The sequence below is a fragment of the Ascaphus truei genome, chromosome 2 (genome assembly GCF_040206685.1).
Source record: "Ascaphus truei isolate aAscTru1 chromosome 2, aAscTru1.hap1, whole genome shotgun sequence".
Taxonomy (NCBI): Eukaryota; Metazoa; Chordata; class Amphibia; order Anura; family Ascaphidae; genus Ascaphus; species Ascaphus truei.
In genome coordinates, this window is record NC_134484.1 from 106,434,542 (window position 1) to 106,449,158 (window position 14,617).

The window sequence follows — 14,617 nt, forward strand, 5'->3', positions numbered from 1 at the left end:
GTGTAATATAACAAAAACAAACTACAGTAAGCCATGTTCAGTGTAATTTGGCAATGTGTTTCTTATACTGTAGAAATGATTCTCGCCAGGGAGAAGACTGTGTCACATATTTCACCCCTGCGGTTCTTCCTGCAGTGTAGGACTAAAGGCTATTTCACCCTCTTGGTTTGTGAGTGTATAATATCTGTTGGAAACATATGGCTAATATTACAGAGCCTAGTACACTATATATGGCTTGTTGTCTTTTGTTTTGCGAGTGTAATTACCGAGCACAATCATATTGTGGGTTTATCCTATAATACTGTTTTTTGCTGACATTGTACGCCTGTACTTTTTTTGTTAATTGTGGTGCTTTGTCCTGTCGGCATCTTGCGATCTTGGTGTTTTACTTTTATCACCTTGTCTTAGACACCAAAGTGTGTGTGTGTGCGTGCGTGCGTGCGTGCGTGTGTGTGTGTGTGTGTGTGTATATGTGATCTTACCACAGCCTAATATTCACAATTAATTGCCCCTTTCCCATCCCCCTAATTACTAATTATGTTTTTCCCTAACCTGAATTCTGATTATTTTATCTTGTTTGACTGTTAAAGCAAACCTTGAAGCTTTTGGGGACATGATGCACCTTTGTATTGATAGCTGAACATTTCTAGCCTGTACCCTAAAATTTCACCAATATCTATCAAAAGTAAATACAGTAAATCTGCCTTGTAGGAGAAGGTCCTGTTGATGACGAGTCTGTAAATGAAGACGCAGACAGAGGTAAGTACAGTATTAGGTAGAAAACACATGATCACTAAATGACGCACTTGCTTATATTTATATACTGTAAATCAGATGTTAATTATTTGTTTCTTTTTAACCTGGCACTCAAGGCGAACTCCCCGATGACAGAGACCTAGATGAAATAGGTGAGAGTCCTTTAGTTTATTTTAAACCATTGCTGCTGAACAGAGGGAAATGTATAGACCCTCTTGTCTATAGTCAAGCGCCTCTCCTCTAACAGTAAAACATGCAGTGCAGGGTTTAATAATTTCCTGCATAAGGATATTTGGAGATAACATGCAGGTGTTTGATGCTTTAAAAGGCTTGGCTTTAATAAAAACAATTTAAAGCAACTATGCTCGTTTTTGTCTTTTACCCCCCGAGCTCTGGATGGGAATCGGGGTCCCCCTGAGCTGCGCTAATTTCAGCTCCGGTCACCCTCTGTGCCGGAGATACTTGTAACGTTACAAAATGGCTGTTCAAATCTCCAGTGTTTGATGGGCCAATAGGAAGCTGGAACGTCCTCCTTTTCGGCTTTCTATTATACAGGCATTTAAACACCCTGTAGAAATTGAGAAGTTTAATACGGTAGCTGCTCGTAAATCCTGAGTTTTGTGGCTGCCTTTTTATAGCCTATTAATACAGATTTGGCTCGCTTGATTAAATGCCTAGTTGATTATGTGTAACACGTTTGAGAGAGCGTATAATTTGGTGTATCTCTGCTAGCGCTTGTGCATCAATCCCTTGCTCTCTCCCAATGCGTTTAGAGGGACTTTGAAGATTAATTGAAGAGAGACCGTGATTTTTCTTAGTCTTCATAAATTTTTTAAAAATAACAATAGAATAAACCGCACAACACTGTTATTCTCCTATTAATGTATTTATTTAGAGTTTTTCCTAACGCGCTACTCACCAAAAAACTTGGTACTAGCGCGCGTGTACTGTACTTACGTGTGATAGGGTTGATAGATTTTGGGGTAGTACAACACATGAGCAACATGGATTGCATATCATGTCCACACAAATAGAAATTGCTCCTTAATCCCTTTCCCTTTAGTACCCTCTGGCAAGATAGAATAGACCCTGCTGATTTTTTAAATTCTTGGCTTTAACTCCTTGTGTTGTGCTATGAGGAGGCATTAATGTTGTAAAAAAAAAAAAAAAACCTTTATTTTTCAGATGAGGATATTTTGCACGTCCTAGAAAAACACTTTGCAGAAGAAGGTTGGTGTTTTATGAGTCTGCATACGAACCGCCGCAAATGAAAGTGCAAAAAGCATTCTCATAAATGCTTTTTAGCGTTCATATTTTACATTTTTGTGAATTTTTTGTGTGTTTTTAGCATTACACGAGTTTTTCATTGAGTATAAAGCCAACTTAAAATGCGGTCCTCATTTGTATTGACGTTTAAGAAAATATGTGATGGAAGCTTTAAAAAAAAAGGGTTTAATGCAATGATGCGTTAATGCGTTCTCCATTATGTAATAACAATTGCACGTGGATGTCCTGATCAGAAAAATATAAGATGACTGCCTAAAATCACAGGTAGCTGGCAGCCCTTCCAGATTCACAACCTTTTTTCTTCTCCAGAAAATAATTCCCTGAAAAAGAAGTGTTTTATACCCTTATTTTTTTCTTCAGTAATGTTGTATAAATAAAACTGTTCCCCAAAAATAATCATTTGCATCGTCTTCCTTCAACAGCTGAGCAGTTGCAACAAACGAAAGAACATTTATCTGCTGGAGCTGAAGAAACAGGTATGCATAGAGAATGCAGTCTGTTAAGCAGCAGTCCAAGCTGCGTTTAAAAATAAATAATAATGTCTCTCTGTGCATCAATACAATCCACACAATGATCAGTAATTAGCTAAGTTGCTGATCGATCCGTTCTCCTGTGAGCCATCAGTGAAGATTCGGCTCAGGGGTTCACTAAATGGCTGTCAGTGCAGCAGAAGAGAACCAAAGATGCAGAGTTCTGTGGGGAAGATCATGTGACCAGGCAGTCACTAGATACAATTGGTGCACTGCTAGAGAGAGGGAGGGCTCAAAATAGTGTGCCAGAGCCTGTTTTGGAATGCGGTCTGACGTTGTTATAGAAACAAATAATGCTGGTTACATTATAATTCATTAAAAATGTAATTCAGAATTGTTTAAAAAAGAAAAAGAAAAACTAAAAGTATTTTCTCATAGTACAGAAATGATTTATTTAAAAATAAAAAAAACACGTAGGATATTGCTTGGTCTGCATCTTTAATAAGACTCAATGCTTTGAAGGAACATACAGATGTAGCAAGACTTACTGTACCCAGCACCATGGCCAAAAAAGCAAACCCCCCACCACCCTGCACAATGCTGTGACTTTGAGGACTGTAAAAGCTGTGGCTGCCTGGGTGGGGGGGCATGGGGGGGTGTCCGTTCTTCCAAATTGCAACCCTTACAGAGAGAGATATATTTCCAGCTAATGGGGGGTGCCAGGGTCAGGATTCTTCAGCTACCCCTGGCAGGGAGACCAGTTACTGTGTGTACATCTGCAATAGGCTGATGTGGTTTTGTTTTTATGAAGTGCACTGTGCACAAAATTTTGTCCTTCCAGCAAACATATTATTATAGTCTTTTTCCTCTTTAGCACTGCTTTGCATGTTTGTTTGTTTTTAATCGTAGATGTTTTCATTTGCAGAAAATCTAGTTGAAGTTGAAGATGTCCGATTGAATGACAAAACAAGAGGTATGTCTCACACAGTAACACCTGTGATTAAGCTCTCCCAAGTACAAAAAGTGCGTCGTTTAAAAAAAAATAAATAAATAAATTATTCTGATCAATCACATGCCTGAAAAAGACCCATGTGAGATTTAAACGTTTGTATACTACTAATTATTTGTTGGTCTGACACTAATTTGTCCACTAGTTATTCAAACAGTCTACAGCAGGGGTGGCCAACTCCAGTCCTCAAGGGCCACCAACAGGTCGGGGTTTCAGGATATCCCTGCTCAGTGCAGGAGGCTGTCTTTGACTAAGCCACTGATTGAGTCATCTGTGCTAAAGCAAGGATATCGTAAAAACCTGACCTGTTGGTGCCCCTTGAGGACTAGAGTTGACCACTCCTGGTGTATAGTATTGGCTCTCAAATTGTGGTCCATGTAGACTTTAGTGGTGCTCATTCCAACTCTTTAAAATGATCTTCAGGCTGCTTTCTTTTCCAGACTTCGGTTTTGCCAGCATATCCGTGCTGAATATCTTTGTTATTTTTTTTTAACATGGAAATAAATGAATTAGGAGGCATCTTGGTCCTCCAATGATTATTACAATGAAGTGGTCTGCGATGGAAAAGTTTGAGAACACTTGGTCTAGAACTAGAGGTTTAATAGTGTTATAAAATAATAGGAAAAACCGAATGCAAGAGCTTAGCAAAGATGATTTAAAAAAAAAAAAAAAACAATTTCCCAGTAAATATCACCTTACATTGGACAACATTGTATGTAGTGAAAACATTAAACGTTTTATGGCAAGATTATTTCAAATTGGAGTTTTCCGATACAAGCTTATTATCCGTACAAGTTGATCATTTCCTGTTATAACTCCACTTTACTGGAGCAGAGCACAGGTAATGTATGGTTTGGTAATCAATCGCAGTTGAAATGCTGAGGAAAGCGGCTGATTTTTTTTACGTTCGATTGAGCAAATCCAATAATGGATGTTTACAAACAAACCATAAAGGGTTTCTGGGACACTCCATCATATAAATATGTAGAGGTTCTTGGCTTCATAGGGTGCACGCAGACAGGCCAAGCTCACCTCTCCAGCCCAAAGTCACATATACAGAGGAAAATAATCCACAGTACTCAGCAAAACTCCAAAATTAATCAATCAGTAGCACAAATTAAAAAAAATAAAATGGACAAAGTTTTGGACCCGCGTGGTCCTTTGTCCAGCTCGCATAGATGTTTACAAAGAGTCCAATCTCCTGTATTCCACAAATCCCAATTACATTTATATAAAAAAAAAAAAAAAAGAATACCCAGCCTTCTGCAGTGCAAATGTTCAACATCTTTATTTTATTGTATCTGGCGTCATTGCCAGAAACCACTCTGGAGTTGTCACATCAGGACCCTGGCAGAAAAGAGTTACCTGGAGTCTCCTCTTTTAGATCCCTTTTCTGGACATCAGAGCATGTTGCATCTTAATCTAAACTATCAAGAATGATACAGACGAGGGGTGCGCAAAGTGGGGCTCGCATGATTTTCCTGGGGGGGGGGTGCTGCAGTTGCAGAGGCCCCACGCTCTTCCCTAAGGCATTTAAATGACATGCCGGGGGATTGCGTGAGGCCTCTGCAACTCACTTACCGGGATTCAGATGCGTGGTGTGACGCGGCAACGTGGTGCCAAATGACACTGCGGGATCACGATGTGACATCACATGTGTCCCCCCCCGGCGTCATTTGACGCTGGGAAACGAGGTAAGGGGGGAGCGAGAACCGGGTGGGGAAGCAAGCTTAGCTCCAATAGTTTGCCCATCCCTGATACCGATTAGGCTGTATAAGAAAATCTATAATAATACCATCTTTGGAGGCGCATTTACTTTTAGAGGAAATTAGATTTATTTCAGAAGTGTACTTATTTTGGTAGTTATTTTCCTGCAATATTTCTTAACCTGGCATCGGAGTATAAGCTTTGACTCTGTTATAATCTTTTATGTTCGTTAGTAAATCTTCTACAATACTTTTTAGAGACCGTTCAGAATGAGAAGACCAAGGGACTATTTTTGTCATTAATTAACAATGATAACTTTTTTTTTTTTGCAGAAGAAGATAGATTGGCAGCTGAGGAACAGCCAGAAGAATCAGCAGGTAAATCAATATAAATCTTTATATGATCTCATTTTTGAGATACAGGTCCCCTTTCTCATTCAGAAAGAAAGCTTGTATGCCTGTCCCTTTTTTTTTTTTATCCTGATCTTATTCTTCCAATTGGAATTGAATGGTCGTTATTGGGATTCACTAGAACTGCGTGTGTGGGCTGGAAAGATTAATAACCAGTATGACTGACTGTATGTAGCATACATTCACATGGTGGTATGAACTGGAGGGGCCATTAAAAAGCTGCATCACCATTGATATACCGACATCATCACTTTGCCCACTGGTCTCCAATCTTTTTTTAAAGTGCCTCCCAAAAGCATTTGTTTTGCCTTTGATTTACCCTTTCTGTATTTGAGGCATAAAGAAAGGTGGTCCGGGTTAGAATCATAGAATCCCATAGAACAATAAGGATTCCACTTAATGGAATATATTAAAAGGGGTAATTAATGCAGGGAACATATTTCCTTGTACATTTCACTTTTTCGTTCTCTTTGCTTTGTCACTGCATGCCCTCCTTTTTTCTTTTTCACTATATATACATCCCAGTGTGTGCATCCCTCCTGAGATCCTTTTGTCAGTCTTCTAGACCCCAAAGTTTGAGAAATGCTTCCTTGGTTACCATCTTGTAGGTTTTATTGAGACTACATCTCAACATTAATATATTGTTTATTTTTGCTTATTTGATGTGAGACCGTGGCGTTCCATTTTGAGTATTGTATTAAAATGAGAAAAGAGGGCAGTAAAACTTCTGCAGGTTTGGTGACTATGATTGAAAGATAGCAACATCATGATTTTCAAAAACGCGCTTGATATCTCAGAGTTCATGAGAAAAATGTTGTCATGTCCTCATATCTAAAAAAAACCAGAACACTGTTGCGTGATTCCACATTGAGTCGTGCTTGTCCTGTGTGAGAAGGATACATAAACGTCGTACAAAAAAAATCATTAAGTTAAAATGCTTAAAATTGGAGTCCAGTTTATCAACATATTAAAAAAAAAACCACACAATGAAGGCAAATGTTCCAGACGTGTATCCGGATCCAAAGGAAGTCACATCAGTTCTACTATATACAGTGGCAGCACTCAGTTTCTCATACCTGTTCAGGGTGCTGGGTAGGTGCAGGCTGGGCGGGAATTAGCAGATAGGAAAAGGATGGGCACCAGGAACGTTTGTAAAACATAAAAGGGGCTTTATTTGACATCTGTCTATAAGGCTCCACAGATATTGACATACATTTCACTTGACAGAAACTTGTAGCAAAATATAATACTTTCACCCCCCCCTGCTAGCCCTCAGTCCTACGCTGGGGAGGTACTTATACTTGTTACCTGTAGTAAGGAATAAATTGTGTCTAGACTTGGTAATGCCCCATATGCAATGGGCCTTATAAGGAATACACTTCGGGCTGCTGAATTAGTAACTCGCTACTATGTACTGCATACTTTTTCCATGTCTACGTGACCAGTATTGCACTAGGATGCTTCTGGTTGGGCCGGTCCAAACATGCTCCTGAGTTACTATGCCGGGAACTCCTATCAAGAGCATGCTTCCTGCTTTTCAATAGTGCGAACAAGCTTGAATCCTCCCACCTTACCCATTCTTGAAGTGGACATCCTGGTCCGTTCAACTAGAGCGGGATGCTTGACCACCATATCATTCTTTCCTCTCAAACCCGACAGGAAAATTATGGAACTGATATCCACCATATGGCTACCCCCCAAACATGCCGGTCATGGGACACCTGTTCCAATGGATTCTAACTGTGTAGCCTTGTTCCGGCTAATCCCTAAATATGCCAATTGGGGATTACCGGCTTCCGCAAACTCTGATGCTGCAACATCAACTCAAACTTTTTCTTCTCCGCAGCAGATATCACTCGGCTCCGCTACTGTTAAAACTGCTGAGACGTCCTCATTCTTTACCTTGAACGGTGATGAGAATGACCCATACTGGGACTTCAGAATGCGTGCCTGTTATGGCAGGCACTGTAGGCTCCATGTTGAGTTGAGGTAGCAACATTGTAACATGTTCGGTTTTGGGGTTGAAAACTATTAGAAATGCTGTAAACTTCATAAGCTTTAGCGGAGCCTCGATCAGAGACGTGGTCAGCTGTTCAAATCAAAATATAGACACAAAGTCCAACTCTGGCAAAAAGGGTGTGGCTTCGTAAGAGACCCGCATGTGCTCTTTTTCGTGTAATCAACTGCCCTCTATCAAGATCATATGGGGCTGGTCTTATTCTTTTTATTTTCCTCGGTTCTTATTGGACAGGCGTGGCAACTTCTGAAGGTGGGTGCTTCAATCACTATATTTTCACCCATGCACATTTTTTGCAAAATAAATATTTCTTGGCCAGAAAAACAACCCTAATCACTTCCGCAAACTCTTTTTAGCTGGGAAATTGGACCCACTTTGTTCTACAAAGCTCTTTTTGTGTGACACTTATGCAATGCAATCATCAATGCTCGGACATTGCAAACTTTAACGTCTGGGGCACTAACTAGACAAACAATCCTTGATACTTGAATTGTGCAAACTAACTCTACTGCCGGGAAACGGCGAACCCATTCACTTTGGCAAAACTTTCTTTAGCTCAAAATTTGGACCCATTATAATTTAGCAAAACTCTCTTGGCAGAATAACTTTTGCAACACAATCCTCTGTCCTAGGACATTGCAATCCTATCTCCTGGTGCACAAAAACTTGAACTACGATCTTTAATATATGACCTGTGCACAAAACGCTCCACTGGCAGGAAAAAACAATCTTTCTCTTTTGCACAAAATTCTTGTAGCTTGCTTTCGTGATCCACATCTTATACTTTAATCCTCATCTCCAGGACTTTGCCAGATAGTACTTACAGTAACACTTATCTTGCAAAAATCGGCAACAATACATAGAGACTTTCAAAAGAGTTTATTTGATCAAAACTTGCACAATTCTTTATTTTGTGGAAATGTGACAATTACTGTAACAAATGGTCACAGAATATACGGTACATAGATGTTCACAGCTTGCACCAAACAGGGTAGAACACTTAATATGGTATGAATGCATCCTAAGTTTTTGATTTGTGAAAATAAGTTGAAGAATTCATATGGCTTGATTACTTTAACATTTTTCCATTAAGAGAAATTGCAAAATGTAAATGTTCTTACTTTAAGTAAAGCAAGTTTCTCATTTAAAAATAAATTTAAGGCAAAGCTGATCCCTTTTAATGGCTAAATGAGAATTGCAAGCTGTGAGGGCCACTTCAATCTCTTATTCAGGTGCTTGTTACAGTTCTCTTGTAAAACCAGTTACCCACTAAAAGGTATAATCTTAACCATTAACGAGCAACAGTCTTTTTATTCTATGCACTAAAACTTTCCACAATACTGTACATAAGTCCCCAGAGTGTGGCGTATTACCTGACCTTTAATATCCTGGCTGAGTTTAGGCCCTCAACCAATCTGACGCATTGATTTCCTATTTTGAGGGGATAATTACCACACTTGTTCTAATTTGTGTTTTATTTTAATATTGACGTGTTGGCAGCTGTTACTGGTTCAGATTTGTTTGCCTTTGGTAAAGCAGCAATCCCTCCTAGAATTATTATTATTTTTATTTAATTTTTTAACTTTTTAGACCCACGGTTGTGTTTCTTTGAGCTCCACTGTGATGTTCCAAGCTCCGGGGGTTCTCTATTTGCCAGTACATTTATTAACGTTTTGCTTTGCAAGGTTTGGGAAAATAAAAAAAATACCCTATGGCCACTGGGGTCACAAATTAGAAAAGCCTCTGCGTCACCTCCCCATGAAGTTGCAGACTTCTATTGGCTGCCGGAGCCAAGCCTGACTTAGGCAGCCATATTGTTCTTTAATAGCAACTACGAGAGTCCCTGGGAGCAGTATACGGGAGCTCTGTGAGACCTCCCATAGCCACCCCAGTAAAATAAATTGCATTCAGACTGCTTCGGAGGAAGCCATACAATATCGGCATGGTCATCTATGGAGAGGCCCATCCATGGAGACGTATTACATATTGCATCATTTTAAAGTTCTTGAAACATGAGAACGTAATGGTAAATATGTATTGTTGTGCTTATTGTAGCATAGTGTATGCAACTATGGATTTCTTTGCCAACTCGACAAATTTTGGATCCTATCCCACGTTTGCTCATGTACTTTTACACCATATAGTATTGTGGACAAGGTATACCAGTCACCACAGTATCTGATGGTCTGTGACATGCATAAGAATAGAAACTCCTTCCTATGACCATCTGTTCTCAATGAAGGAGTTTGTAATAACAATGTTTTTTGCAATTTACTTCATACTGTAGGTTCTATGAAGTTGGTATAGTGGTGGAAGAGTGGAAACTAAAGAAAGGCATGTACTGTCAGTATAAACTCCAATTACTGCTAAATATGGTCAGACGTTTACGTTTCATTCATGCATTTCTACTGAATTGAAAACATGGTGTTCTAGGGACTATAACGAGAATTAGCTGTGCTGAATGAAAAGTAGCAACATTACATTTATTTATTTGTTTATAACATGTTTTACCAGGAAGTAATACATTGAGAGTTACCTCTCGTTTTCAAGTATGTCCTGAGCACAGAGTTATGATGACAATACATGGTTACATTAAATTAACAGGGTTATACATTGTATGTAAAGACATTTACATGAACCGTGAAAGATAATGTTATAAGTGTATGGAACAGTTACAGACCAGATTAAAGTGTGAGAGAGCCTTAGTTTTGAAAGAATTTAGACTAGTGGCAGCTTTGAGAGTCTCGGGTAGATTATTGCCGTTGTGAGGTGCATGGTAAGAGGAGGAGCGGTTGGATGCTTTGTTGAACTTTGGGTACAATGTAGGTCATTGTCGATTTTATAAGTTCACACACTGGGCTGGGAAATGAATTGATAACGCAACATCTGCTGCTATATTGTGTACCTACAGTATAGGAACTTGGAAGGATATCAGCTTGCATCTGTTTATGATCATTCTTAGGAGTATTGCAGACTGTTCTTAGTATGGGAGCATCTGAGACGTGGCAAATGCGTTTGACTAAATGCAGAGCACCGTATGTTCAGTGCTCATACAGACTTCATATTTATAAAAGTTGTGACAAGAATAAACATTTTTAGCATGGCCCACAATATCCGTTCTTATTATTCACCCATTCTTGTGCCTGCCATGCATTGAAGGGGTTAACACAGACTTCTGAACACCGTGCACATCGTCTCACCAGAGGGCACCTCATTGTTCTTGGTTTCCCAAAAATGTGTAATGAAATTTGGATTTATTGTAAATGTGCCGTTTTTATTAGTGTTGTAGTGAACAGCTGGATTTAATCTTTATGGAAATATATCTTAATACAGTATTTTGCTGCTTAAAAAAATAAATAAATAATAATGAAATCACAGATTTATTTATATGGTATAAACACCCGACCTGTTTCACTGCCTTGTCCGTGATGTTTGTGGAGCAGCGCCCTTGCATTCCCTGTTTCTTCTCCTGTTCTGTCCATTTACAGTGGCTATGTATAATTATGATGATTTGATCAATGGGGCAGATCCAAAGGGAAAGGATATAGTTGAATCCCAGCTAAGAAAAGAAACTTAATTTTTTAAAGAACCCAATAAAGTTAACCTTGTACTTTTTAGGTTTATTACATTTGTTTAAATAGGCCAGTTGCATTGATGTTTCCAAATGGATTCTTTTTTTGTGCTTTGTGGAATAGCCCCTTTAATTACTGTAGATGTTATGGTCACATGTAGAGCTGTAATGGAGATATTGGGTGCGTGGTGAATGGACAGGGTTGGAGCTCCCATTGTAAAGAGCAGTGAAGTTGAGAAAACGTTTCATTGTTGATGGAGCAATAGCAGATTAAGGCCAGGTCCCCACTGGCTACTGCACGGGCGCTGCGGGGACAAGAGCCGCCCCTCAATGGGGCCGGGCCCGCTGCGAGGGGGGGCCGCCGCGCTGCGCGGTGTGTTTTTCAGACACATTAAAATTGTGATTAGAACTACTGACGGAGCGCTAGGCCACGTCCCCCGGCGGTTCAGCCAGTGAGGTTGAACCTGCCGGGTGATGTCATGGCCGCGTCCCCTGTCACCCCCCCTGTCTTCCCCCCCCACTGTCTTTTCCTCCCCCCCCCCCCTATCTTTCCCCCTGCAGCTCACTGCAGACCGGGGAATTCGGCTGCACGCGCCGCCTGCCTGGCAGACGCACGTGCAGCGCAGACAGCGGGGCCGTAGCCTAAGTCGACTTGAATTTTGCACGCTCAAAGGGACACCAATAATACAAAATCTGGATTTAACAAATCAACATGATGGGGAAGTATTATTGGAAAGTCTTCAGTGCATACACTAGATAATACTTTTCCATTCTGATGTGTTTGCAGAGTTGCATATGGAATTTGGCAGGCATAACTGCCCCTGCCCGGAAGAGCTTACACCCTCATTCTGACAAATAGAGGATGGTACCGTGCTCGCTCGTAGAATAGACAGACATAGGAAAGGTAGAAGTAATATATATATTTTTTTTAACCACGAGTTGGCTGTTAAACAGAGTGCAAACTTTCAGAACCACGAAGGTTCCTTCATACAGATTTTTTTACCAGCCATCTCCTTGAAGAAAAAACCTGTATGGCCCTGATAGCTTGCACTCTTTTTAACCATGAGTTAAACCACATCATGTCTACCTTACTTTAGTTCTAGTAGAGAGACTTGCCCCCGGGTCAAAAGGAGCAGACGAATTTAAACAGGTTCTTCCACTTATTGCCACTAGCGCACCTTTCCCCACAAGCAAAAACATTCTAGTGGAGTGTGTCACGAGTTCCCCAAGAATATGTAATCATTTAAACCATCATACAAGAAAAAGCAAACATATGCCTTCTGGCATTGGACAGGCACATACTATGTGCCGCTGACCTTTTTTGTTTTGGTTTTATTATACAATTTTGAAGCCAATCTTGGTTAGTGAAAGTACAGTAAAGAGCCTGTAACCAATTTCAGGACATCTTTCACCTTGTGGACTCATGAGCTAAACAAAGCATGGTTGCTGGCTGATATGCATGCCTACAATCTTAATTTCTTTCAGTGCAGTGACACACTGCAATGTTTACAAAACTGGAACAATCATAGAGCGTCCATAAAAAGGCCGGACAAAAGGAAACTGGAATCTACAACAGATTCCTTATTTTCAAAATGTAAACCCACGTAAAAGTCTCAACATTCCCAGGTACTGTACACAAAATCCAAGACGAGTTTCTAAGTGTATTATAATCCGTTTCACGGTGTAGAAATTCCGTGAAAGGGGAAACGGCTTCTAGAATATGTTTTTTACACCCCAAAATGAATTTGCTGATTTATCCATACATAATGTGTTGAATAGTTAAAAATCGCGTTCTCAAGAGCTAATGACACCAACATTATTAGTTGTTACTATTAATATCCATTTTTGGAATGTGATTAGGTCTTAAGCTTTTGTATGTAGTATGATTAGTAAGAGATTTGCACACTTCTCATGTGGTGCATTTTGAGTGTGTAACTAGACACGGTCAGGATCTCCGTAAACTGTGGAAACATAGATGAGAAAAAATAAATGTTGAGTACTTTTTACCTTTTTTAACAGTGATGCATCCTATATAGCAGAAGTACCAGCTGCGAAACCCTTCTAATTTCCCTATCCTTTGGTCTGCATCCCAAAGAGCGCCCCAAAATTGGAGTTTTTCCTAAATTTATTGGTCAGTGACCCAGGTGCATATTTGATGTAAGAAAATAAAACCATTTTACAGATGTTTGTGGTTGGTCCTTAATTTAGATCTCCCCTTATTTTTACAGATACTTAAGGAGTTCAAAAAGACTGCCCCTACTTCAAGAGGACCAGCCCTAACCAAATTCTTCACAAGGGGAGCAGATGGTTTTAATAGAACCTATGAAGTGAAGTGCAGATCAGTTCCTGAATCTCTGGGAAAGAACACTAAGATTTTAGACGTTGTTTGTAGCCATTTCTTCGTTTTCTTTTGGAACATTTTTTTATGAACTTTTATTTTTGTTAGATTTTTTTTTTTTTTTAATTCTCTGATCTTTCAGTCTAGTAATTTAGATTTGTTTTTCTCTTTCATTCCGGTTTATCCAAGGTCTGTGTGTTTTATATGCAATTTGTATGTACTTAGCAGACAGTTGTTAATCTATTTATAAAGTACAGTAGCCACAATGGGTTTGTTTTTAAATTGTAATATATATATATGTGTAATATATACAGTGTTCGACAAACCTATACATTTGCACACCCCGGGCGAGTGGATTTAACATCGTGGCGAGCTCCTATTGGCCCAAGCAGCGCACGTGTGGTACTAGGTGGCGAGTAGATTTTTTTGTTCGGCGAGTAGATTTTTTGGTGATTTGTCGACCACTGAATATATATATGTATATCTTATGCTGTGGGTACATAAGTAAACCTTTTTTAGGGTTTATATGAACCAATTGCAAGCATGTGTAAAATAATTGAACACTAGAGAACTATGCCTCTCCTATTTGAAACATTAACAAAAAAGATCTGGATTGTGAAAGATCTGCACTCATCAGGAAAAAAGTCATGTGTGATGTTTTGTGTCTGTTGTCATTGTATAATTCATTTTTTAACAAAACATTATGGGTAACATATCTCTGTTACTTCATTCAGTTGCCATAAATTCTAATGAACCTAAAACACTACTATCACATGGGCAAGGGGTGTGTGTATTACCAGGCATGAAATATAAATGAACATGTTAGACCATTGTATTAATTGTTCCTAATCTACAGAGAAACACTGCCTATTAGTTAGAATCCATCATGGCACTTTTCATGGTGGACCAATATATATATATATATATATATATATATATATATATATGTAATCACCACTGTCATTAAGGTTATGGTGGGTAAAAAAAGTGACAAAAACCCTCCACAGTAAAGCATAAATCAACTGTAAATATTACTGTATGTTCATTTGCAT

General features: G+C 39.3%; 1 protein-coding gene across 8 annotated transcripts in view; it reads left to right on the top strand.

Annotated features, from left to right (window-relative positions):
- Nucleotides 1-14,617, top strand: part of ASPH (aspartate beta-hydroxylase) — a 232,228-nt gene that overhangs the window by 99,518 nt on the left and 118,093 nt on the right. For all 8 annotated transcript variants that reach the window (XM_075584049.1, XM_075584047.1, XM_075584043.1 and 5 more), the window contains 6 exons: nucleotides 712-759; nucleotides 873-908; nucleotides 1,942-1,986; nucleotides 2,466-2,519; nucleotides 3,439-3,486; nucleotides 5,562-5,606. In XM_075584049.1, coding sequence (XP_075440164.1) covers nucleotides 712-759; nucleotides 873-908; nucleotides 1,942-1,986; nucleotides 2,466-2,519; nucleotides 3,439-3,486; nucleotides 5,562-5,606 — 276 coding nt within the window. The remainder of the gene's footprint in view (nucleotides 1-711; nucleotides 760-872; nucleotides 909-1,941; nucleotides 1,987-2,465; nucleotides 2,520-3,438; nucleotides 3,487-5,561; nucleotides 5,607-14,617) is intronic.